At 57.5% G+C, this 26,338-nt stretch overlaps 1 protein-coding gene across 1 annotated transcript; it reads left to right on the forward strand.

Annotated features, from left to right (window-relative positions):
* Positions 1-1,792: 1,792 nt before the first annotated feature.
* Foxo6 (forkhead box O6) lies at positions 1,793-21,825 on the forward strand. Its single transcript, XM_021635026.2, has 2 exons — positions 1,793-2,209; positions 19,879-21,825. The coding sequence occupies exons 1-2, from the start codon at positions 1,796-1,798 to the stop codon at positions 21,142-21,144; spliced, it is 1,680 nt and encodes a 559-aa protein (XP_021490701.1). The 5' UTR covers positions 1,793-1,795; the 3' UTR covers positions 21,145-21,825.
* Positions 21,826-26,338: the final 4,513 nt, after the last annotated feature.

Here is a 26,338-nt window from a genome sequence, read left to right on the forward strand (position 1 = left end):
AGTCAGGCGTGTGGGGGAGCTGGAGTTAGAAGAGGTGCCAGAATTAGGTTGATGTTTAAGCTGCGTCTTGGTGTGGGCCTTGTGGATGGGAATGGATGAATGTGAGCAAACGGCATAGCCTGAGCAAAGGCTGGCAGATGGAGCGGTGACTGGAGACTTAGCCTGGCGAACCCTTTGGGATGAGGTAATGGACTGCGTAACCTCTCAGGAGCTGCTCCCTGTGAGGTCACGTGACGATGGCATTACCATCTGAGTCCTCTGCTCGGCTATACAGTAGGGACCTCATTTGTCTCCGTTTGCTGCTCTTACCGTAGAGCCCTGGAAGGAGAGAGGAGCAACGAAGATGCTCAATAGACCCATTCAATGAATGAGTGTTGTCCCCTGCCTGCCCCCCACCCCACCCATTCTGAACTTTGGGGGGTAAGCACTTGTTTCAGCGGCCTCTTTGAGAACCTCCCACAGACTGGAAGGCAGGGGGTTGTGAAGTGGAGTCCCTAGTGCCTGTGAGCTGTGAGCGTGCTAGAAATGTGAAGTCTCCGCCCCAACACAGACCCGCCGCCAGAAACTCGAGGGTCGGGGTTCAGGGATCTGTTCTAATACTATGCCACACGTTGAACTTTGAGAACCAAAGCTCTAAAACTGTGCTTGCCAAGCACGGTAAAAGCCCAGAAAGCTCCATTTGCACACAGAACAGGTGGGTTGTTCAACGGCTGGCCTACAATCCAGGATTTATCAAACCACTCTTTTTTCCTAGACCGGTCCATGGCACAAAGAAGAGAGGAGAGTTAGATCAACGCTTGGTCTGGCTGTTGGAAGAAAGACTTGGAAACGTCAGGGGTCTAGAAACAGAGGGCGGGGCATTTCTGGGGACGGTAGAAGAGGGGAGGGACCACTGTTCTGAGTCCCGCCCTATTCCTGTTGCCCCGGGAAACCCCGGGTTGTAACAATAACCCGCTGACGCGCTCCTGGGAGGGATCCTTTGAAGGCTCTGGGCGGGACAGTCCCGCTGTGCACCAATGGGAGCACTCGGGATCCGCCCCCACGTCGCCCTCCCCGGAGCCCGGCAGGGGGCGGGGCCGCCCAGCCACTTCTCGCCTGCTCCCTAGGGGGCGCTGTGGCGCGCGGGGCTTCGGTGGGGTCGCCCTTAGCGGGAGCTCCGCGCCCCCCACAGTCTGCAGGCGGGGCACCCTGTAAGCAAGGATTCCGCGGCCCCGGGCGAGCACGCCCCGCCTCCTTCTGCGCCGGGCCCGCCCCGTCCCCGTCCCCCGCCCATCCCGAGGTGCAGCCGGCGCTGAGCGCGGCAGGCGCGGGAGCTGGCGCTGGAGCCGGAGCGGCGGCGGCGGCGGCGGCGGCGGCGGCGGCGGCGGCATTCACCGGGCGGCGGCGGAGCGGGCTCTGGCACGGGCTCGGGCTCCGGCATGGTGCAAGCCAGCTTCGTCCCGGGAGAGCGGGGCCCGCGCGCGGGACCGGCGCCCGCGGAGCGGCGGCAGCGGCGGTGGCGGTGGTGGCTGCGAGCACAGACAGGCGGCAGGTGCTAGAAGCCGGGCTGGGCGAGGTGTGTGCCCGCTGGGCTCCCGGGCCGCCGCCCCCTCACTGCCTGGGTCTTTGCCTCCCTCCGTGCTCGCCAGTTCGTCCAGCCCCCTGCCTCCGCGCCCCGGCCCATGGCGCCCCGCGGTTAAGCCGGCGCCCGCCAGGGACCCCTCCCGCGGGCCTCCCCGGGGCGCGCAGATCTCAGAACCGCGCGCCCACCCTCGGCGGAGCCTCCCTCCCTGCCTCGCCCGAGCCGGGCGGGACCATGGCTGCGAAGCTGCGAGCGCATCAGGTGGACGTGGACCCGGACTTCGCGCCGCAGAGCCGGCCGCGCTCTTGTACCTGGCCCCTGCCGCAGCCGGACTTGGCCGGCGACGAGGACGGGGCGCTGAGCGCAGGGGTGGCCGAGGGCTCCGAAGACTGCGGGCCGGAACGCAGGGCGACGGCCCCGGCGATGGCCCCGGCGCCGCCGCTGGGCGCGGAGGTCGGACCGTTGCGGAAAGCAAAGAGCTCCCGACGGAACGCGTGGGGGAACCTTTCCTACGCCGACCTCATCACCAAAGCCATCGAGAGCGCCCCGGACAAGAGACTCACGCTCTCGCAGATCTACGACTGGATGGTCCGCTACGTGCCCTACTTCAAGGATAAAGGCGACAGCAACAGCTCGGCCGGCTGGAAGGTGGGGCGTCCGGGCTCCGGGCAGGCCACAGGGAGGGAGGCTTTGGAACACCACTAGGGGTCATGGAGTGCGCGCCCAGGGCGTGGGGCCGGTCTGTTGACAGGCGGGGGCGTGCTCGCAGCAGCTGTATTCATTCATGTCCCCTAGGAAGGATGCGCGGGATTGGAGGTCTGGTAGGGGGATACCCTTTTGAGTCAGCCCGGAGAAACACCTCTAGCCTGTCCTTGAGGGCAGAGTAGCACAACTCATTTCCAGGCCACGGATTCCGGGGCGCCCCCTTTGCTTTGTGTGACTTGTTTTACCCTCTCCACCAGGATACCCGCTTTAAAGAGCTGGAGTCATGACCTGGGGGCTCCTGGCTGCTTCCCCTCCCAAATCCCTCCCTGCCCTTCCTGGAGCCGGCCCTGTGGTGAAGAGTGCTAACAGACCATGGGCCCCCGCAATTCTTTCTGTGGTGTCAAGAGTTCATCCTGGAGCACCAAGTAGTCTGGGTGAAAAGCCTGGCAGGTCACCTGAGATGAGTTCTTCATGAGGCAGGTGTTGTCAGCCCCTTCCTGGTACAGCATGGGGGTGGGCGCTTAGTGATCCCTGCTGGTACTGGAAAGCTGTTGAGGCCTGGGGCGGGGGTCTATCTCTACCCACTCTAGGCAACTTATCTCCCACCTCCCTGGCTCTCTGGGCCCAGATGCACTTAAGGAGTGGGGTACCCGAGGGAGTCCTCAGTGGCAGGCGGCGGAAAGGGGAGAGCCATCTTGGGAGAAGGCTTGGATGGGGGCTTCACTGGATTGTAGCTTCTAGATCCAGCTCCTCCTCTGGCCATCTTGTTGGGAAATGGGGCCAGCTTATGTGTTTGAGGGTGAGGAGGCTTGAGGGGACCCCTTGTGGGAGAGGGAGCCACTGCGAGGAAGACATGCCTGTGTCCGGGGATGAGGCTGTGCGGGGTGCCTGTGCGGGAGGTCTGAGGAGAGAGGGCAGGGGCTGTGTCCACGGGCAGCGCCACATGCACTTGGCTGCACTGTCCTGCTCTGGGAGCCTGTGGCTCTTGGGGTGGCTGTATGCTGGCATTTTCTTTGGCTCTCCTTGACCGTTATGGGGCAGGAACACAGGACAGAGAAGCAGACCTGAGACTCATCCCACCTGGTCTCCATTCTCCCCTGCGGCTCAGTTCCTACCTGAACACAACTTCCTCTCAAGTGTGTCCTGCCCTTGGGCTCCCCCCCCCCTTCTGTTTCCTGAGTCCACCCTTCCACTCCTTCCTGGAGATATAGTCACTGTCCTCAGGGGCACAGAGCCCCAATGCCTCCTCCAAGAAGCCTTCCGTAAACCCTTGTTAGTTAGCTCAGGACTCCCCCCCCCTTTTTTTTCTGGTCCTGAGGCCTGCATTGTGGAGCAATCATGTGCCTTGCTTCCCTCTCTCTCTCTCTCTCTCCCTCCTTCACCTTTGAAAGAAGGTGTCAGTGTCAGGACCATTCTGTACCCACAGCACCTTACATAGAGTCCAGTCCCAGCAGCCATCAGTGAACGTGTAGTGAGAGTAAAGAGATGGGTGGGTGGGAAAGAGGATGTGGGTTGTGTAAAGAGTAGACTGGGAGGGCTTCCTGTAAGAGGCAGAGCTCGAGCGGGTTTGGATGGATGAAGGAGACTAGGGGAAGATGGGAAGCAGGGACTTAAAGCTAGAAGCCAGGAGACAGCTGTAGTTCCCTGAGCAAGCACGCTGGGGCCAAGCTCTGTGCCAGGCTCTTCCTGTTTCCTTAAAGCTCTCAGTAGTCCTGGAGCTGGGTTTTACCTATAACCATTTATAGGGGAGGACTCTGAGGCCTGGGGCACAAGAGGCAACCACCCTGGTCCCACAGCTAGAAAACGGGCAAGCTGGACTCCAACCCAGGCGTGCCATCTCCGCAGGTCCTACGGAGCCTCTGGAACATGTCCTTGCTGGCACTGGTGAGAGTGAGATGCTGATGGCCTTGAGCAGGGCAGACATAAACCTTGGGCTATGATGGCAGTGTGCTTGGAGATAATTGAGCCCCATGAGTTCACTTCTCAAACTGTGAGACTGGGGCCTTGGGAGGTAATAGGACTCTCTCCTGAGGGTGGCAGAAAGCAGCAGGCTCTGGACAAGGGCCCAAGGTTCTTGTCTGCCTACTGCACCACACTGCTGGGGACACACCGGCCCTCCCGGTACCTCACTCCCAGACCTGGACTAGGGCACTGGGCCCACAGGCCCAGGCTTGGGCTTCTGCTCTGGAAGGAATCTAATCCATGCTGTCTCCCCTTTCACCCTTCTGCTCCCCCAGCGTGCCTCCTTTCTCTGCTCATTCCTGTAACTTCCTGCCCTTGAACCCCTTCTGGCACTCCCAGTCAGTTCCTCCAGAGGCCTGGAGGAGGAGCTATCTCCAGATCACAATTAATCTCAGCTTGACCAAGGCTGGGAACACCCCAGGTGCCAGGGCTGGGGATCCACTATCCCTTCACCTGTTCCATCCTCCACTAAAGTATTGCCCTTGAAACCCTGAGGGGCACAAATCCTTGATTCCATGTGAGTTGGGGGGGGGTGCACTATGACTCCTTAAGGGGACCTAAGTTCTTGGCCACACCTTCAGGATGCAGCTTCCACATTCTAACCCTGTGTTTTGAGTCTGGAAAGGCTGGTGGGTGAGGCAAGGGTTTGGGGGGAAAGTGGGTGCCGTGTTCTAGGGAGTCAGATGTCCCCTCACAGAGGAGGTGACACTTGATCTGGACTGTCTTCTTGGTTCGGGAAAATTAGGGAGGTAGTTTTGTGAGGGGTGAAGGGGCTGCATGTTCAAGGACAGGGAAGAGAGACGGTGCCTGCTGGGTTTGGAGGGCTTTGCAGTTGTAGACTAGAACCAGGCTGTCGGGGAAAGTGGTCCTGGAAAGCTGGAGTGCTCTCCTCCAGAAGGGAAGGGCTGATGTACTGGGCCTTTGCCCCGAAGTCCCATTTGTGACGTGGAGTGGGGGTTCCCAGCGCTGCAGAGGACAGCCACCGGCTCAAAGCACCCAAACCAGACAGAGGCCTGGAAAGTTAGGACTACTTGGGATTCCACCAGAAGGGCTAGTCCCCTTCCCTTGGGGACAGAAGGTGTCAAGGCCTGGGGTCAGGGCTTTGCCAGGAGTGGACTGGTCCAAGAGTTGTGGCTCTCAGAGTAAAACCTCGGGTTCCCTCTCAGCTGCTCCATAAGCTCCGCCTTCCCTTGGCCTTGGCCTCTTACGGGAAGCCTTCCTGGCTGCACGGTCCTGCCGCTCCTTCCACTGAAGGCCTCTGGAGTTGTTCAACTCCTTTTGTGTTAACTGGCTGCCAGTCCTTGGGGAGCTCCCAGGCCAGGCCTGGGCGCCTCCCATTTCTGTCCCTAGGCCCAGAGGGGAGGAGCCCAGTGGATGGGGACTTCCCCTCTCCCTCAAGGGCTGGAGCAGCTTAGCTGCTGGAGGGTGGGATCAGAAGGCGGGTGCTAGCCCCATCTGGCCCAGGCTTGGCCCTGTAAGTTCCAGGTGGGGCGGGGGCTTGAATGAGGGGCTGATCCTAGAGGCCAGCAGCAGGGTCCTGCTCCTGTCGCTGAGCAGCGGTTGGAGAGTAGCGCCCCCTCCCCTCAGCCTTCTCCACCAGGGCGCCCTCCCCCTCCTTTGTCCTCGGGGATCCCCAGCCCCAAGGGCTTGTGGGGGTGCGGGAGGAGGCGGTGTGAGTCCCGATTGGGGGGGTGTCCTCACCCCCCTCACTGCACGAGCGAGGGGCTGGCAGCTGCCCGCCTCCTGGGCACGAGCCCGTGCCAGCCGCTCCTGGCACAGTTGCTGGCACGCCCGGCAGACTCCCACGGCCACCTGCTCACACCCACCCACGAGCGCTGGCGCGCTGCGGGCCCTTCCGGCTTCCCGGGCCTCCCGGCGCCCCTCCCCCGACGCTGTGCCCGGACCCCCCCTCCCCAATTCTCGGCTTCCTTGGGCCGGCCCTATGCGACCCGGGCCCCCACCCTACACAAGTTGGGGAGCTCCCGAGGCTGGGCTGCTGGGGGCCTCCGGGGTTGCCGCGCCACGGGGGAAGTGGGGGCCGAGAGGCAGCAGACAGACCGACAGACAGGGTGAGGGCCCCGCCTGCCACCTGGCGCCGCTCCAGCGGGACGATGGCGGGCAGCGCCGTGCCAGGCGGTAATTGCAGACAGACTAATTTAAAGAGATGAGACGGTTATTTTTAACTCGCGTTAAGGTAATGAACGGCGCGGGGGGTTTGTGGGTTCGAAAGTTCAGCACCCTCCAGCCCCCACTTAATGCGGGTGGGGGCTCTCTGCAGACCTTGAGGGCTACAGCCTCCGGACTCGGTCGGGTGTAGTGCTGAGGGGAACGAACGGAGGAACTGAGAAACAGGGAGGCCCTGCCAGAGAGAGTCCAGAGCTAGTGAAAGGACCGTCATGCACCAAGCACGTGTCCCACCTACTGCCCGTTCTCACTATTCTCCCATTCTCACCACTGCCCTCTTTTCCAGATGTGGAAGTGACTTGCCTTGAGGTCACATGCCTAGCAAGTACGAGGCACAAGCGGTAGAACCCAATTCTAGCCCCCCAAACTCTAGCATTTTCTGTGCCATTGGGTAGGGGTGGGGGTACCTTAGTTGTTGTTGGGAAGGATTTGGATTTGGAAAGGGTTGGGGCTCCTTCCTGCGGCCCACCATCTCCTGTTTTTGAGGGGTGGCTGGTAATGGCCATCAACCTAGGTTTAGGTTTGTCCGGGCCTGGCTCAGGCTGAGGGGTGGTCAGGAACGGAGGGTGGCAGTGAGCCTCTAAGCAGACCCACCAGCTCTCCCTACACCTACTGTGGACCTGCCTCCCGCTTAGGGGCTGAGTGACTGGGACACAGGGGAGTGTGGGGCTGACACCTCCCGGTTAGAGCCCCTTCCACCCCCAGGTCAGACTTTGAGTCACCGAGGAAGTCGGAGAGTATGAGGCAGGTGCCAGCCTCCCTCCGTCCCCTCTAACGCATTCCCCCCCCCCCCCCGGGGACTGCCATTTAATGGCAAGACACGCCCTGGAAAGGCTTGTGTTCTCCCTGGCAGAGCCCTGAAGCTTCACCCACTGTGTGCAGGTGTCACCGATTGTGGTCCCTTGGAGTCAGGGCTAGGTAAGGGCGGGCAGAGCCCGCTGTGGGGAACATGATTCGGTGTTTGAGAGCTGGAGTGAATCCTCCCTTTCTCGCTCTGATCCCCAGGGTCCTCCCTCATGAGTCCAGGGGACCTTAACACAGTCTCCAGGCCCTTCGGTCCTGTGTCTTACAAACCTGTTGGTGCTAGGAGCCGAGAGGTTCATGGTACTGCAAGGGTTTCCCAGGGTTGGACACACCTGTGAGTATGGGTGTGGATAGTCTTGAACCTGAGCCTCCTACTTAAAGATGCCTGTCCCTGCTCATGGCAATACCCAGGTGGCAACCATTCTGCTAGCTCAAGGGAGTGTGCCTGACAGCCCCAGATGTCCCCAGAGCAGGCAGATGGGGGGCTCAGGGTGTTGGGTGGGCATCAGCTTGGGCTCTAGGGCCTGAGGAGGATGCTTGGGGGGGGGACAGCTGGATCTGGAGCACCCCCCTTCTCTTGGCACCCCGGTTACCATGGAAACCCACTCCTGTTTGGGAGGGTTTGGCTGTTTGCTGCCTCTCCCCACCCCCCAACCCATATGTGGAGGTGGGAGGGGGCCAGGTGGTGTGTGGGGGTGGGGCCTCCCACACCCTACCCCCAGGGCCTCCCTCCTTACTAGGAGAAGCCTTCCTGGTCTCTAAGGGGGCTGCCTCTTATGGGAAGGGGAATGAGAAGAGACTGGGTGCTAGGCAGCCAGCCCTATCATTTGCACATGTTCTCCCATTTCATCCTTTTTTTAATCCTGCCACGTATGCATTTGTAGTCCCATTTTGCAGTTGAGGAAGTCAAGGCATAGCTGGGAGAAGGCAGAGGCTAGATTTCGATGCCAACCTGTCTGTTTCTGCCCCGTTTCTCCCGTCTTCCACTGTCGGTGCCGTCTCTCTCCCACATAGTAGCTGGCCTTCCCGCTCCAAGATCTTCAAGGTCTGTTTTAGAACTCTCAGACTACTCAAGTAGTTCCCCCTGGAAGCCAACAGAGCCAAAACTATTCCGGGTCCCTGGGCCCTCTGCTGGACTTCTCTGGACCCCACCTCCCGTCTGTGTTTCCTGCCACCTCTATGCTCAGGCACCCTCAACACTGAGTTTCTCAGCCCACACCCACTGCCATCCTCACATGCCTACTGAGGCAGCTGTCCTTGATTGATCCCTTGGGACACCCTTTGGAAAAAACAGCCAGGGGGCTTGAGTATTTTGATTGAAGTCACCACCAAGCAGGTGGTGCTGGGAGCCAACACATCTCCTCGAGGATCCTTAGCTGTCCACAGGCCCGGCTTGTAATCAGAGAGACCCCGGAAGCTTTTCACTGTCACGCTTTCCAACCCCCACCTCAATTCTTTGGGCAAGAGCTCGGATCTATGTTTTATCAGGTATGACTGGTGAGCATTCAGAAGTCACTTCTTAGATGGTGGCCTCCCAGACTCCCGGCCTCCTCCTACCCACCCTGTGTGGATCAGCTTCTTCCCTAACCTGCTTCCTAGTTGAGTCCATGCTCCTTTTCCTCCCTACTGTCCTGGGGACTTGGACCCATGGCATCAGTTTCAGTGGCCTGAGCCCGTGCCCCAGCATCTATGCCTATCCAATGTATCAGCATCACCCCGCGTAAGAGAGAAGGGAACCACAGGCAGAACTGGCCTGTGCTGCTCCTCCCAGCCTTTGATGAGGGATAGAGGGAGGTGTTGGAGGCTGATGCTCAGAACGCGCTCTGGGCCTGGTGTGTGAAGAGAGTGACGGCCACAGATCTGCCCTAGCTGGGTCCCCACTGGTGGGAGAGAACATTTGTACAGCCCAGCACTGTCTGTCCATCCTTGGGAAGCCTGGTGTGATTCTTCAGGCCCAGCCCCCAACGTTGTCAACCTTTCCTGCCCCCTTCGGTCCTCTGACACTTGCTTCAGCCACCTTGAACTTCTAGCTCGGGATCCCACCTGCCATGTGCCAACAGATGATACATTCATTGAGTTTTCACAGTTGATTTATAGTACTGTTATAGTACTGTGGCTGTCTATCCCACTGGCAGATGAGGAAACTAAGAAAGAAATCAAGAGGCTTCAACTATGTGAGGCAGCACTGGAATGCCCCCGGGCTGGCTTCACCTTGGTTCAGCACTCTGGCCAGGCCAGTCCAAGCTGGCTTTCTGCCCCTGCGACTGTTTGTGCTCTCCCTTGAAGTTTGGCCCAGGAGCTTCTAGCTTGGGGAGTAGACCCTGATTCCAGGCTGCCTTTCCCAGACAGTGCCCCAGAGGCAGGGACAGGCCAGTTTTCCTGTTTCCCTGGCTAACAGACCCAGGTCTGAGGGTACTGTAATCCAAGGCTAGGCCAGTGGGCACCTGCTGTGGGAAGCTGTCAGGACTGGTGCTAACCTTGAAGGTCTGAGAGAGCAAGCTTGGGAGATGAAGACACAAAGACACAGCTCTGGACAAACACCATCAGGTCAGGGCAGGACAGAAGGTCAGATCATCAGGTGTGGATGTGTAGAGGCAGGGAAACAAGGGGGGGTCAAATTCCTGGGGCTCTTAGGGGGAACCCAACAGGAGTAGAAGCTAGAAAAGTAAGAGTGGCTTGCTATGGCAGGCAGCTCAGACTCAGAGCTGGCACTCTGGGTGGGAGGGAGAGATGGGAATGACACCAGCAGACAAATTGCTCAAGAGAGACTGGTGTGGCAAGGGCACAGTGGGGTGAGACCAGCGGCTGAGCCTGAGTTAGGGTCCAGGTGCCAGGCCGAGTTCTCTGCAGCCAGCCCACCATGCTTTAAGACACTGGTGAGACCAGCTGGGTTGTGTGTGTAGCAAGGAGCTTGGGAAGCCAGTGGCACCAGTGGAGCCTGGTTCTGCTTCCGTTCTGTGGAGACCTGCGTGGATCCAGCGCTAGTCGCCTCCTCTGCAAAATGGGATGACAAGCCTATGTCTGAGCTTTCTTCAGAGTTTCAGGAAAGATGCCTATGAAGTCCCCAAAAAGTTCTTATCAGAGGTCACTGCTGTTATTCATTGCTCTGTGAAGAAAAGAGCTGCCTGCCAGTGTATAGTGTAGGACTTCCTGTGCATGCCTGTGAAAATGCTCTCTCTCTCTCTCTCTCTCTCTCTCTCTCTCTCTCTCTCTCTCTCTCTCTGTGTGTGTGTGTGTGTGTATGTGTGCATGTGTGCATGAACGAGTATAGTCCCTCTCTATTCTGGTCCCTGAATGCAGCATGTGAGAAATGTTGGAAGCCCAATCTTCTCCCTGCCCTTAGTTTGGTCCATTACTACTGAGACTCTAGAACCTTCCTTGTGGCCTTGCAAGGAATATGGAGCAGATTTAAGGCTCTACATGTGTGTGTGTTTCTGTGTGTGCATGTGAACGCAGGTGGGCTATGTGCGTGGAGACCAGGTGTTCATGTGTGGTGCCTTTCTCTATTGCTCTCAGCCTTATTTTTTGACACAGGGTCTCTTAGTGAGCTCTTCTGTTTTACCTAGACTGTCTGGGGAGCACCAAGGATCTACTTGTCTCAGACCCCAAGCCCTGGAGTTAGGGCTGTATGCTTCTTGGCTACACCTGGCTTTTTCATGGATACTGGGGAGCTGAGCTCAGGTCCTAGTGTGTATGCAGCGAACACTTTCCCATTGAGACATATCGCCAGCCCCAAGGATCCTCATTTTCACAGATAAGAAAGCCTCTTGTTCAAGGCAATCCTCAAGCCTAGGGATGCTTGTTCCTGGCATATTGGATTCTCTTTGCCCCACTGCCAGGCTATGTGACCTTGGGAAAAGACCATTGCCACTCTGGCTCCTGGTTTTCCTCCTCCAGCAATCTGGGAAGCTCTGAGGCCTCCTCCTTCTTCCTCCTGTCCCCTCCTCTGTCCTCAGCTGGCCTTGCCACCACCTCCTCTTGTAACCTGAGCTGGGCCTTGGGGAGGAGGGGCTTGCCCTCTGCCAGAGGCACCTGCCAACTAAGCAGATGTGAAGATGGAGGCCCCAGCAGGGAGAGTGAGGACTTAATGCCAGCTAGGCCGGGACTGGGGCAGCCACACTTAGCACTCCCGGCCCGGCCCCTGGCCTCTGGCCCTGGAGCTCACCCAAGCTCTTGTTCGCTTTTTCAGTGGACATTTGTAGTGCTCCAGTATGTCCTGAAGGACCTCTGAGGCTTCAGGAGACAGATGGCAAATGAGGTTGCTGCCCTGGTCTGGGTGGGCTGCCCTGGGCTCTTGGAGCTCCTTGTCGTGGAAATAGAGAGCCAAGGGCAGCCTCTGGGGGCAAGGCCAGTGTCTGTGCGGGTGGCTGTGCCCCTGGGAGAGCAGATGGTTCTCTTGGCACCATGCCTGCTCCTCCTCTTTCTCCCCCAGGAGCCAGCCTGCAAGGCTTGGGCACAGCTGCTAGGCCTTCCCCAGAGCTGGGCTCAGGGCAGGGCTGACTGAGTGAGGTCACTGCAGCTGCTCCCAGGGCCTGGGCAGGGGAACAGGGAGGAGCTGCCTGCAGATAAGGGAGGTGATCAGACTAGAGGGATGCCATGCCAAGTCTGAATGGCTTTGTAGCTAGAGGTCCTGGGGAGGGGCAGCTGAGCCAGTTGGTCAGCCCTACTTCTGTTCCAGGACAACCCTGAAGCTTCTTCCTAGCCGAGGCTTCTCCTTAGAGCGGTAGCTCTCAACCTTCCTAAGGCTATGACCCTTTAAATCAGTCTCTCATGTTGTGGTGACCCCCAACCATAAAGCCATTTCATTGCTACTCCATAACTGTAGTTTTGCTATCGGTATGAATTGTAAATATCAGATATGCAAACCCCAAAGGGGTTTCGACCCACAAGTTGAGAACCACTTAGAGGTGCCTCAGAGGCTCTGGATTGGCACCTGTGAATTGAGGATACTAAGCTCAGAAGGTTGGCTCAAAGACTTGGTGACGTAGTCATAACATATGGTGATAAAGCGATAGTATTTAATATATGGTGATCTTACCCAGGCACGGTGATCCTAGCCCTGGGGAAACTGAGACAGTAAGACTGTGCAGCCAGGCTGTGTAGTGAGACCCTGTTTTAATAAAAGAAAAAAAAAAAGTAGTCTTTTCCCCTTATTATGCTGAATTCTCCCGAGGAGCGAGGAAGCTCCCAGGAAGGCACAGGAGGCCATGGTAGCAGGAGCCCCTGGGGAAACCGGTGCCAAAGGGGAGGCTCAAGAGGACCCTCGTTGCTGGTGGCAGAGTCTTAGGACTTGCCTAGCACTAGTACCAGGCACAAGCAGTCAGACACTACTTCCTGTACACTTCCTGTGGCCCCCACTAACTTCGGTGGAGGAGACAGACTCGGGGATAGCTGAAGTCCAGTCTGCAGTTAGCACGTTGTGGGGAGGCCAGCTAGCTCTGAGGTTCGTTGGGAGGGGTTCAGAAGGGGCCCAGAGCAGACCTGGGTGGAGGAACAGAACCTGTGGGGAAGAGGAGGAGGAACAAGAACATGAGAGCGAAGTGTGCAGAGGCACCAGGAGTGGGCATGACGGTGGAAGTCCAGACAGGTCTGTTGGTTTGGAGAATGTGGCTCTGGAGTATCTGGAGTTGTACCCAAGCCCAAGGCTGTGGAGCAGGGGTGAGCTTGGACTCCTGATGCTGGTCTGTCATTTGCGGAGGCTGGTTAAGTGAGCTCCTCTGTGTGTGGGGAAGGGAGGGGAGAGAGGAATAGGGTTGTGTAGTTTGGCCCTTGACTTCATGTCTTGCTTTAATATTTAGTTTGTCCTGGACCCTGGCTGCCCACTGCTATTCCACTGACAATCCTAAGCCCATTTATAAGTACCTGTGGCTCTTTGCCTCCACTGACCTTTTACCCCTCCTCCATAGCAGACCTTAGCACCCATGATTTGCTCATGGCCTTCAGATCTTGACGTCATCTACTAGGAAGCCTGCCTGGACTGAATAGCCCAAGTCCACCCCAGACAAAAGGGCAAGTGCCCCCCCCTTCCTCAGAGGCTGTGGGTTTGTCTGACTCAGATGTGTGCTCCTGGAAAGGCTGCGGGGGAGGGGGTTAGGGGAGGCCCGCTCTAGGAATGGAGTGACAGGTGAGCCACCATTGTGGCTGCTCTTGGGGCTCTGAACCAAGAAGGATGAGAGCTGTGTCTGTGCAATCCTCCCTGTGAGTGCCGGGGTTGGAGCAGGGAGATCAGAGACCCACGGGTGGTCTCTAAAGCACGGGGGGCGGGGGCTAGAGCTGGGACATCATCAACATCACACAGACAAGGTTAGTCTCCTAAGGTTCTGCTGATGTTTTGCCTGCGATGGAGCCTGTAGAGTGTCTACATCTGCTGGTGACGGGTGGGAGAATGGAAGACCCAGGGCTGAACTCACCATCTCGGAATCCCCCAGGGATCAGGGAGAGCAGAAGGCAGTGATGGGCACAGAGTTTGCATATCCTGTCATTGGTGGGAGCCAATACAGGGGTAACTCCTGGGATGGCCAGTGGAACAGTGACTCCTGCCACAGTGGGAGCAGGGTAGGAAGAACACAGGCTTCGGAGTCTAATAACCGGAGACCCGAATCTGGCTTCCTCGCTTCCAGCTTTTGGGGCTTCAGCCTGGAAGTCACTAAATTCAGCAGAGCCTCTATTTCCCCTTTGTAAACCAGTGGTCTCTTCCTGTGGGATGACTGTCAAGATAAAAGAGCCTGCCTACACCTGGCACGAAGCAGGTGACGCCTTCCTCCTGCCTCAGTACCAGAAGCACATGCCATCGGCATGCTTGAGCTGAGCTGGCTCCCAAGAGCAATTGTGCGCGCTTCTTTCCAGTTTTTCACTCCCTGACTTCACACTGGCAGCTTCCATAGGCTACGATGGGAGGATCCATGCCACAAAGCAGCAACAGCTACGAATCAATCAGCTGGGTTTCCTTCCTCCTGGCGAGCTGCTTGTTAAACATTTGCTGGCTTACCACTGAATGTCTGCCACCACCACCGCCCCCCCCCCCCAGCCCCAGGACAGCCTTCCTCATGCCCCCCTTCCCAGAATCACAGGACAACAGCAGAAAGCACAGAAGTCCACATTGCAGAATCCACTCTGTTGGCCCTCTACAGTCCCAGCGGGGACAGAGTGAGAGTTGAGACAGCGGTGGAGCTCTGGTTAGGTCAAGTAACTTAAAAAGGGAAGTCCATAGCGGCCCCACCCCCCACCCTGCTTCAGTCTGGAAAAATCACGTATAGTTGAAGCGTCATGCAGCCCCTTGCAGGCTGGGACACCAGATGAGGGGACAGTTCTCTCTTCTTTCCACTCATCTTTTTCCACCCCTCTGCCAAAACCTGGCAGGTCCTGGCTAGAGAAGTAAGATTGGATGAGGTTGAGCTGTTGGGGAATGAAGCTGTGCTGCGAGGAGAAATGAGGTTGTACCGGAAGATAAACGAGGTGGTACTGTCAGGGAATGAGGTGGTACTAGGAGGCAAGGTGAGGCTGCATTATTAGATAAATGAGGTTGTACTGTCAGGGGGATGGAGTGTACTTGTAGGAGAGATGGCGTCCTGCTGGATCAGCTGGGTTGCACCATCAGAGAACACAGCCACACCACAGGAGGAAGGAGCGTGTCGGACTTGGAGGATAAATGAGGGTGTCCTGCTGGATAAATGAGGGGCCCCGTCAGGTGAATGGAGTGCTGTTAGCAAATGAGGTTGTACTTGCTGGATAAATGGGACCGGTGTGCTGGATAAATGGGGTTGTGCTGTCGGATAAATGCATTACTGCTCGTGGGCGAAGGGTGTCCTGGGAATAGATGAGGGTGTCCTGACGGATAGATGAGCTGTCACCTCCAGATGGATCAGACCCTGTCCGTGTGGGAGGCACCGAGGTCAGGTCATTCTGACCCTCTGGAGCTCCTGGAGTGTCTTCTGGCCTAGGGGAATGGTGCTGTGGGAGGTCTGGGTGTGAGCCAGCCTGGGGCAATCTGTGAGCAGGTGGAGGAGGCCTGGGAGGGCAGCAGCTGCCTGTGAGCATGCTGGGAGGCCTGTCCTTCCTCTACCGTAGAGGGCCTGACTTCTCCTGAATCCCTGCTTGCTTCTCATTCTATCCTGAGTCTGCTTCCTAGCCCAGTTCGGCAAAGTCCCTATTATGTGCCAGCCTGGACTGGTTCACTCAGATCCCCCTACAACCCACTCTTATGTGTGTATGACTTTTATCCCTTCATTGAACACAAACTTTTAAGTGCCTAGTATATGCCAAACACATGAAATACAGAAAAAAAAAATCGGGGGAAGGGTGGGAATGGAAGTCACTACTCTCACAGAAGTTCCAAGGCCACGAGACAGTAATAAAAGGCCAGCAGACACTAAAACAGGATCAATAAATCATAGAGGCCGAATATCCCTTACCACAAATGCTTGGCCACAGACGTGTTTCCGATCACAAAATTCCTTTGGATTTTTTTGGGATATTTGCATAGACTTTGAGCATCCCTAACCCACAAATCTGAAAGCTGTAACTTGAAAGTTGGCAGGTTTTTGGAGCACTTCAGACGTAGGATTTTCAAGTAAGCGTTCATTAAGTATTCATTTCAACCTGTATTCACCCAGAAGGTGATAGCCTTAGAAAAATTTAGACTGGGGAGAGGAAGATGAGCGAGCTCTATGAGCATCTAGGGGCATCGGGCCTGCGGGTTGGAGGCAAAGGAGGGAGGGTGAAGGGTGACACCTGAGAGGTCATGGAGGGCGCGTGGGCTGTGACTGGGCCTTTGTTCATTGAGGCGGGAAGGGAGGGATCTCTGGTGGTTAAGCATGACTGTGAAGGTGCTGCAGGAAAGCAAAGGGGGAAGTCATAGCTGGTGAGAGGACTGGAGTTCCAAAGTACCTTGCCTTTGGGTTGCACCATTCCTCTGTGTGTGTGTGTGTGTGTTTGAAACTGGCATCTGGATTGAGTGCCAGAGCCTAAGCTCTTGGCCATATGCCATTCCTGTCAGGCGTCTCTCCCTAGTGGGTGGGCCCCAGGAGGGTATTCACCCAGGCCCAGGTTCTGAGGAAGAACGGGGTAGCATGAATAACCTGCTTTCCTTTCTTCTGCCTGAACATCATTTTCCCGGGGCCCCAGATCAGGGAGGTCCTATCTTCCCTAGGAGGCTATGCCAAGCCTACATGTACATGTGGGATGTGGGAGGCCCCAGAAGCTGAGCCCAACCCTGGGCATCGAGGGAACTTGGGCATGCCTGGGCCGTGGCTGGTGGTGGTGGGTTGCTAAGCGACTCCAAGAGGGAGCCCTAGTTACTGCTGCCTGGCAGAGGCATCTCCCTTTTCTAGCTCCCTCCCCTCCTTCGTGGCCTCTGGCCTCCCGGGAGGCCATGTGGGCAAATCAGAGTTGTCATCAGCGCTTGCCACTGGATGCTGGCTGGCAGCTCTGATTGGCACCAGGTGTCCAGGCCCTAAGGAGATATGCTGAGGTGCAGGGTATGAGCCTCTCTCAGGAGCACAGGCCTGTTGCTTATCTAGTACAGAGGGGCTTAGCAGCCAGAGGCCTAAGTCTCCCCTCAGCTCCAGGCCACCTCTCTGGGTAACCCAGAGAAAAGCCTGGCACCTCTCTGAGCTCAGCTGCCCCATCCATCTGGCTGGTGGAACCCACAGGACCTCATCCATGGACAGTGAAGGTTCTGAATGGTCAGGGCTTCTCCATGCTGAGGGCCGGTGTGTATAATAATTCAGATTTGCATCAGATTTTCATTTATGAGAAGAGAGTCCTACTTTGAGGTGGGGGGGATGGATGGGGATGGGGGACAGGACTGGACAGGATGGGAGTTGTATAGACTTCTAGATTAGACTACTTCAAAAACTGTCCAGTGTCAAACTGGAAAACTCTTTGAGTGCAGCTGGCCCAGGTCATCAGCATGCATAAAGAGACAGCCCTGGAGAGGAGGGTGGACATTCCCTAGGTCAGACTTGGTAGACTGGGTGGGAGGAGTGCTAAGTTGGGGATCAGGAGGCCTGGGTGCATATCCCATGAGGACAGGTCCTGGGCCATCTTGGAGAGAGCTAGGGCATGAGGCTGGGGCTTGAACTCCCAGCCTCCTGGCTGAGCCCAGGGTAGGGACAAGGGGAAAAAGCTGCAAACCTCCACAAACCTTTACACGGCTCTAAAGAAGGGGAGGGAGGGTGTGCTCGGAGCGCAGGCTGAGTTCTAAAAAGGAAGCCCAGAGCTTGTAGGCAGTCCTGACCTTGCAGCCCACACCCAGCCTTCCAAATGGGCGGCTCCTGGGCATGTTCTGCATAGGAGGTTTGAGGAACACGGGAGTACAGGCTTTCTTTGCAGACTCTCTGACCTTCCCTGGCCCATGGCAGAATGGAATGTCCTCTACAAAGACCAACCTGAAATCATATTTGGCTCGGTTCCACGCAAGCTTCGAGGCCTCGGCAGCTCAGCCTGTGAGCCACACCCTCTTCATTTGGAACTAAGGATCCCAGGCCCTGACCCTATAGGGTTTGGCATAATGAGTATGGGAGATAAGTGCTTAGGGCTCTCAGGGACAAATGGACTGGTACCGTCTAGGTGCAGTTACCTAGTAGCACCCTCCCTCCCCCCCAGCACTCTTGAGCCAGACTGACACACAATGACCTAACAGTATTGCCTGATGGACTTCCATTCCAGCAGGACTGGGAAGGTGGGAGGTGGAGCTTCTGGCAAGGCAGATAGTCCGAGGGGAAGAGAGCTAGGCCTCCTAGGGACTGAACACAGGTGTGGAGGAGGGGCAGGGAGCCAGGTGCATGGGCGGGCCAGGGAAGGCAGTTTCCACCTGAGGGAAGACCACTCCCTGGGGGTCCAGCTCCCCTCCTCCCCGGGCCCCAGGAGAAGCCAGGCAGGGCAAGGCTGGCAAGCTCCAGCTGTTGCCTCCCAAGTCCATAAAGTGCCATAGACAGCCAGCCTGGTGAGACATCATGGGCAGGAGAAAGGATCTCTGAAGACTGATGAGGACAGGAGGCAGGAGGGAGAAGCCAGGCAGATTAGTGGTTAGGGTGTGCCTAGGCGGATTAGCAGGTCAAGAGCGGGTCCAGAAGCTTGGGCAGAGCTGCAGTGGTGCCTGGCATCACTACCTAGCTGTGGGGCTGTGGGCAAATTACATCATGCCTCTGTCATGTGGTGGATGAAATAGGGGAATACTGGCCTCCCCCGGTGGTGGATGCCCGGCACAGCTTAAGTCTTGTTTAGGAGATGGTGACCAAATGGGTCTGTTGAGTCTAGGGGTGAGGGCTGACCAGACAGAGGTTTAGAAGCACCTGGGGTGTTCACAAACACCGAACCACACCCATTAGCTCATGGGATGATCCAACAGCCTTAGGAGCTGATGCGCAGCCATGGTCACACAACCAGGTGACCAAATAGCCAGGCATCCTGTCCAGTCCCGTTAGCCAGGCCCATGCTGTCTGCACAACTGTGCCTGATCGGAAGGTCAAGGGTACCAGAGAGGGGGCCCAGCAGAAATTCTATACCAGGTGTGTTTGGAAGTCAGGCTGCTTGAGCTGTGAGCTCACCGGGTCTTCCTCTGTTCTTGGGACAGGGCATTGGCAGAGCAGAGATTAAGGATATAGGCAGAGTGACAGAGGTAAAGGCCAGGAGGTACTGAGGGAGAGCGGGCGGGCCTATGGAGCCTTTCTTAAGGCAGCGTCTTAGCCATTTTGAAACTGTCTTCCCGACTGTAGACTGGGAACCTGTAGGAGGTTATATAAAGGTCTACAAGGAAGGGGCTTTGGGACAGAGCTGAGCCAGATGGGTCAGAGGGACAGACAGCCTCTGAACAGGAGTAGCTCTGAGGTCTCCTAGGTCAGTCCTTGGCCTCTGGAGTTCACAGGAGCTTAGAGGAGTTGGGAGTCAATCTCCAAACGGTCTCAGGCTAATAGGCTATGCCTGTCCTGCTCACCCCCCCCCCCCAGCCTCTTCTGCTTTCTCTGGCCAGGCCTTCCCACAAAGGGTTAACAGTCCTCTCTACCTGCAGTTGCATTTTAAAGACACGAAATTAAAGCAGGTAATTTATTCTCCCCACACACGAAAGAGCAATTAGTTCTAAACAGGGCTTAATCAGTCACTGCGAGATTGATTTCTGGAGCCCTGGGTTTTCGGGCTCCTGGCTCCATGCCAGGCTGGGGAGGGAGGGGGGCGGACAAATGAGCCGCGGCGGTGGCATGAGCCCTTACATAATCTGCTGGGGGCCCCCTCATCGTCTAGCCAGCCCCTCCAGAGGCTTGGCTGGGAGTTTAGGAGATGGGGTCCTGCCCCCCTGCTGAGGGGCGGCACAGGTTCAGAGTAGAGCTCAAAGTGGGCCCTATCCCTTAAGCCCCAGCCCTGCCCTCTGGCAGAATCTACGTGGGAGGTGGGCCAGGCCAGGGCAGGGCAGGGCAGGGCAGGTCAAGGCGAGGATATGTTTGGGGGTAAAGGATAAGTGTTTTGGGTTTGTCCAGTGTGGTATTTACACCTTCGCTCTCTCTCTTCTTTTACCTCCCTTTACCCCTATTGATCTTTCTATGTCCTCCCATCCTTCCTCTGACCCCCTCAAACCCTCCCCCCCTCCACCATCTTCTCATCACCTCCTCCTCCATCCCCTTGGCTTCCTCGCTTTCCTCTTCCCATGCCCCTGTCTCTGGCCACAGAACTCCATCCGGCACAACCTGTCGCTGCACACCCGGTTCATCCGCGTGCAGAACGAGGGCACTGGCAAGAGTTCGTGGTGGATGCTGAACCCCGAGGGCGGAAAGACGGGCAAGACCCCGAGGCGCCGGGCTGTGTCCATGGACAACGGGGCCAAATTCCTGCGCATCAAGGGCAAGGCCAGCAAGAAGAAGCAGCTGCACCTGCCAGAGCGAAGCCCTGATGACAGCCCTCCCGGTGCACCGGCTCCAGGGCCCCTGTCCGCCTCCGCCAAGTGGGCCGCCAGCCCGGCCTCACATGCCAGCGACGACTACGAGGCGTGGGCCGACTTCCGCGGCAGCGGGCGACCCCTGCTCGGGGAGGCGGCCGAGCTGGAGGACGACGAGGCCCTGGAGGCCCTGGCACCGTCCTCGCCCCTCATGTACCCAAGCCCTGCGAGTGCTCTGTCGCCCGCCCTGGGCGCGCGCTGCCCGGGTGAGCTACCGCGACTGGCCGAGCTGGGAGGCCCGCTGGGCCTGCACGGAGGCGGCGTGGCCGGGCTGCCGGACGCTCTGCTGGACGGCGCGCAGGACGCGTACGGGCCGCGGGCACGCGCCGGAACCCAGTCCTACTTCGGCGGCTGCAAAGCCGGCGCCTACGGCGGGGGCGGGGGCTTCGGGCCGCCGGCGCTGGGCTCGCTGCGCCGCCTGCCCATGCAGACCATCCAGGAGAACAAGCAGGCCAGCTTCGCGCCGGCCGCCCCGCCTTTCCGCCCCGGGGCGCTGCCCGCGCTGCTGCCGCCGCCGCCGCCCGCGCCGAGGCCCGGCCCGCTGCTGGGCGCGCCGGGGGAGCTGGCGCTGGCGGGCGCGGTCGCGGCTTATCCCGGCAAGGGAGCGGCCCCGTACGCGCCCCCGGCGCCCTCGCGCAGTGCCTTAGCCCACCCCATCAGCCTTATGACGCTGCCCGGCGAGGCGGGCGCCGCCGGCCTGGCCCCGCCGGCTCACGCCGCGGCCTTCGGGGGTCCGCCCGGCGGCCTCCTGCTGGACGCGCTGCCCGGGCCCTACGCGGCTGCAGCAGCCGGGCCGCTGGGCGCCGGGCCCGATCGCTTCCCAGCCGACCTGGACCTCGACATGTTCAGCGGGAGCCTGGAGTGTGACGTCGAGTCCATCATCCTCAACGACTTCATGGACAGCGACGAAATGGACTTCAACTTCGACTCAGCCCTGCCTCCACCGCCCCCGGGCCTGGCTGGGGCACCGCCCCCTAACCAGAGCTGGGTGCCAGGCTGAGGGCCGCCCTGCGCAGCCTGGGTGCCCCGGTCCCGTCCCCAGGGACCCCTGTCTTCCCATCCCGATCCCCGGGTCCCCTACTCCCCTGACCCAGCTCCGCGGGAGGATCCAGGAGGCGAGCCCAGCCCAGCTGGAGACGTCCCTCAGAGCTGAGCGCAGAGGGAGGTGGGAGGGAGCGGCTGGGACGCCTCGCCAGTCCTCTCTGAACTCCTAAGACCTCCCGGTGGGGCTGGAAGCCTGGGAGAGATGGCTGAGGTCCGGCTGGGTGGGAGTGGGGAAGAGCGAAGCAAGGCCGATGGCCCACTGTGGATGCTGACCCGGAAGCCACCTAGGAGGTGGGGCAGGGGCGTTTCTGAATCTTCAGTTCCTATTGCTGGGCCCTTTGTGACGCTCAGGCCACCCAACTGCAGCCTGATTCTCAAATGACACTTTCCCCTCACTGGCCATCGCCCCACCACACGAAGTCAGCAACCCTCTGGTTCACACCTACCTTGGTCATCCATTCCACCCAGTCCTCCGGTTCTCAGCAACCCTCTGGTTCCGTCTCTCCCATTTGAAGCAGTCCTGGCATCTCCTCTCCCGTCGGTCAGCCCCACACTCCCGCAGTAATGGTCACGGCCTCTCCAGCGGGCCTCAGTTCCAGATCCATCCCCCAACTCGACACCCCTTTCTCCGTGCCAGTCCTGGCCCCTCTCTCCCGTATTTATAAGTGTCCGGTCGGGGCGGGCGGTGGACGCGGCGTCCCCGGCGCGTATCGTAGGCAGTGTACTGTGGCCGTGCCGTCAGCGTGTGCGTGTGCGTGTGTGCCGTGTCGAGGCCGTGTAGAGTGCATTGTACAGCATATTTTCATGAATAAAATTGTTTTAAATATTTCCCGCGCCTTGGGTTAGGAGGACGGGGTGATGGGGATGAAAGGGGGTGATGCCAGGGTCCCTGTTGCTGCGACTTTTTGTCTGGGTGCATGGCCAGAGATTACTCAGCTGCACATTGGTTAAGCACCTACTGAGTTCCTGATGCTGCGGATAGTCTTTGTGGAGTTCTGCACCTGTTCTTTTTTGTTTTGTTTTTTTTAAACACGTGCGAGCAGAAAGTTTCCTGCCTGGGGACATTTCTGAATCAGGCCTTAAGGGCTGGGAGAGGGGCACAGGTATTTACCGCGAATCCGTTATTACCAGGCCTTGTGTTGGTACAAGTTTTATTCCCATTATACAGATGAGAACACAAGGTCAGAGAGGGGGAAATAATTTTGAAAGGCTAAAAGGAAGCCTTGGAGGCACAGACTCCTGTAGGAATTCACCAGTTCCCATCCGTTACCAGCTGTGTTACCTTGGGCGCTTTGGAGGTAAAGTCCGTGGATAGTGGGGAAGGCATGGCGGCAGGAATAGGAGGCAGCTGCTCTCTTTGCTTCTACGGTCAGAAGGCAGGGGGTCGGAGGAGGAGAGAGGACACAGAGAGGAAGGGGCCCAAGTCAGATACTCCTTTTTCTACAGGAACACAAACATACACGTGTGCACACTTACCATAGAGGTACACACGTGGAAGCCAGAGAAGAAGTTTCAGGAGATGCCTCTCCTTTCGCCCTGTAGTCCCGGGAATCAAACTTCAGCCTTCAGGGTGGGTGGCCAGCCCCTCTACCCACTGGGCCGTCTTAAGGGCTTCCTCCTTTTTATTCAGTCTGGGACCCTCGTTCACCAGGACAGTTGTTTTCCACATTGGGAGTGGATCTTTCCTCCTCAGTCAACCCCTTTGGAAACCACCTCCCAGACAAGCCTCTGGGTGTGTCTCCTCGGTGCTCTTAATTCTAATCAAGTCGATAATGATTAACTATCACGGGCGTGGCTCGCCCTCTGTAGCCTCGTTTTCCTGGTCTGTATTATAGCATCTCGCTTCCATCTCAGGCAAGTGGAAAGCGTGAAATAGCCAGCTCCTGCCCTGGTGCGTTTGTCTGGAAGCAGGCTAGTGAGCAACCTGGTCAAAGCCAGCTCTTGTACCATGAGTAGCACATTGTCTCTCTGCCCTGGGGACATTTGGAGGCTCCTGGGTGACTGGATGAGTAAAGTGACCACAGATCAGGGCTGTAACGAATGCAGGAGCCAGGGGGATGCTGGAGGGGTGGATTTACCAGTGGGCCTTGATGGATGGTTGGCACTGGGGGAGGGGGGAGGTTTCGACAGGAAATGGCATAGCTAGCATCAAGAAACCCATGGATTCCAGAACCAAAAGCGGTTGAGTGGGGCTGAAAGCCCAGAAATGGGAAGGCTGCTGGCGGCAAAGTCACCAACAGGCAGTAGAGGAAAAGAGACAGGGCACGACCACAGGTACTGGCGTTGAGTGGCCCCCAGGGCATGGGGGGGGCAGGAGAGCTGAAAGGAGTCAGCATATTTTTGCATGTGGAATGCCTGTGACTTGGTTGTGGAGTGACGTGGAGTAAGGGGATGAGTCAGTGATATTGGGTACCTGGACAGTTGTTCCCCGAGATGGGGAGCACAGAGGCAGGAGGAGGCCCTGGGGAAATGACTGCATTTGAGTTGGAGCCAGCAAGGATCTAGAGGAGGGAGCACTTCCATTGTACGAATGGAATGCTCAGGCTCTGGGCGTCATGGCAGATGTATCCCTGAAGAGGGGAGGTCAGAGCCTTGGAAGACATCTGTCTGAACTGGAGAGGGGGTTCAGAGAATCAGAACCAAAGACATCACTATGGATTGTTGGGAAGGCTGGGGGGGCATTGTAGAGTGGGAAAAATAAAGAAATCTCTGCTGTCTCGCTCTGCTCTGATGTACCAGGGTTAGAACTCCATTGGCACCAGAAAACCACTAGCTAAGAGGTGGAGTGGGAAGAAGAAAGTGAGGCACAGAGGTCCTTGCAGTTTGTAAAAGACCGAAGGTCCTAGAAAGAATGCCCAATTCTCCTGTCACTAGAAGCCCCCTCACTTTTTTTTTTTTTTTTTTTTTTTGTCTGAAAGGCTAGGCAATAGTACATGCCTTATAGGTCTGTTTGAGGGGCAGACAGATTGACATCATTGAGGTTACACTACCAGCAAAAGGTAGAGCCATGCTTCCCCACCCTGATTTCATGCCTGTAATGTCCAGGTTCCCCTATGGTTACATTGCCTCAAGGATGTGGCTGAGGGCAGGGGAGTGAAGGAACTCCGGGCCAGCAGGATCTACACCTCAATGTGGTACTGTGGTGTCTTGGCCCACTGGGGTTCACATGGAGACTGGAAAGCCTCTACTGGGGTAATACCCCAGCTCCACCCGACAGTGAGACTTAGGCACAGCCCAACTGTGTCTGGATTCCAGATGGGCTGCAAAGCTGCCCTCATCCTAGCCTGCTGGAGGGTGGGCTGCTGGTGTGCATGTGCCGGTCTGTGTGTGTCCTTGTACCTCCATATGCAACTGTCTGTGTGGCCGTGTGTGTGTGTGTGTGTGTGTGTGTGTGTGTGTGTGAGTGTGAGTGAGCAAATCGCAAGTTTCAGATCTCTATGGAGTGCGTATTGCTGAGCGAGTATATGTGTAGGCAAGCGTGTGAGTTACAGCGTATGCATCTCGGAATGTGCCCCCGTGTGTGGGGGCCATCCCTGTGTGAACCGCTCTCCCAGTCTCCACATGTGTATCGCATGCTTCGCTCTCTGGGTGTGCCTGCCCGACTTGGCACATCCCTTTCTCTCGGGAGCACCAGCCTGGCGTTCCCCTGCCAGAAACATCTTCTGGATTGTTCTTCTGTCTGTGGAAGCAGAGGGGGCCACTCCAGCCCCTGGGATCCAGCCCAAGTCATGAGCAGGGAGCCAGGAGACCACCTCAGAGTGATGACTGAGCTCTGCCCAGCCCAGGCTGGTGATGGTTCAGAGACAGCTTCTGTCCTCCTGGGCCCCATGAGGAGAGGGGCAACACCCCTACAGCTGGGGGTCTGTCACCGGCCCTCCCCGCCAGCCTTGGAGCCCAGCAGACGCGCCCTCCTCCGTGCCCACTCCCTGGGAGGCGTCTGACACATGATTTATTCATAAAAAGCCATTATTTGTGCCAAAGAAGAACTGAGCTGCTCGCTTTTTAAGTGCTGATAATGCTCTCAGCCCTCCCTCCCTCCTTCCCCTCCTTCCCCTCTCTCACCTCCTTCAGACTTCCTATCCTCTCTCCTCCTCCCCTTTCTTCCTGATCTCCCTTTCTTCTCTGCCCCTTCATTGTTCTCATCCCTGCTCCCTACCCCAATCTCCTTCCCTCTGGCCCCACTCGGCTCCAGGCTACCGCTTCCTTTCTGCCATTCAGGGACACCATCCCACCACCAGCTCTTGTCTCTTCAGGACCATGGGAAGGTTGGGAGGAACGAAGATGGGTTGAGAAAGGTGAAGGGTCACAGGACATTGTCCTAACTGACTCCCTGTGAGCCAAGGAGTGTGACTTTAGCCTCAGTATTAGCATAGGCTTTTCAGAATTCCAAATAAATATTCACTGTAAGTGAAAACACTGCACTTGGAATGCAAATGAAGATTGAAAGCAAACCCCCAGGACTCCTTTCCTGGCCAAGAATGGCCCCAAGCTGCCTGTATAGACATTCTGGACATGGCCATTCAGGTGGTGCCAAGAGAGGCTGGCATGAGGAGTGGCACCTGGGTCCCACCACAGAGACAGGAGGCAGCAGAACATGCTCCCAGATGGCAGCCTGGACATGCCACACACAAGGTTCTTAGAAGCTAACATCCTAGATCCACATGTGCGGTGCCCTCATGCCTGCACGTGCCTGCACACACACACACACACACACACCGGGCATGCACTCAGCCACCCACTTTCTCTGCAGATGGAGCACCCTTCCTTTTCCCCCTCTGGAGCATCCCTCTCTGAGCACCTGCAGCAGCAGGGGCTGCAGCACCTTCCCCCGCCCAGACACCTGTTCATTCATTCGTGCATTCATTCATTCACTTTATAAACCTTGCTCTTGCAACCCCTGTGACTGTGCCAGCCTTTGTGCTGGATGCTGGGTGACACAGACAAACAGGATTGGTACTAGGAACAGGAGCTGGAATAGAGGGACTCCTGCAGGCCCTCCCCCGCAGCCTTGGGCTGGGGGGCTGGGGGCCCAGCAGGCGAGGGGTTAAGTCATTTGGCATCCAGAGCTGGAGCCATTAGGCCTCCTAATTATGAAATTATCGAGGTCCTCAGGTGACTGCTAATTTCACACACACTGTTCCTCTCACGGC

This window comes from Meriones unguiculatus, chromosome 3 (assembly GCF_030254825.1).
Source record: "Meriones unguiculatus strain TT.TT164.6M chromosome 3, Bangor_MerUng_6.1, whole genome shotgun sequence".
NCBI lineage: Eukaryota > Metazoa > Chordata > Mammalia > Rodentia > Muridae > Meriones > Meriones unguiculatus.

Excerpts from the sequence above, each read along its gene's own strand:
- Foxo6 (XM_021635026.2), top strand. The coding sequence starts at position 1,796 with ATGGCTGCGAAGCTGCGAGCGCATCAGGTGGACGTGGACCCGGACTTC. Across the intron at positions 2,210-19,878 it reads ACAGCTCGGCCGGCTGGAAG|AACTCCATCCGGCACAACCT; the intron begins GTGGGGCGTCCG and ends CTCTGGCCACAG.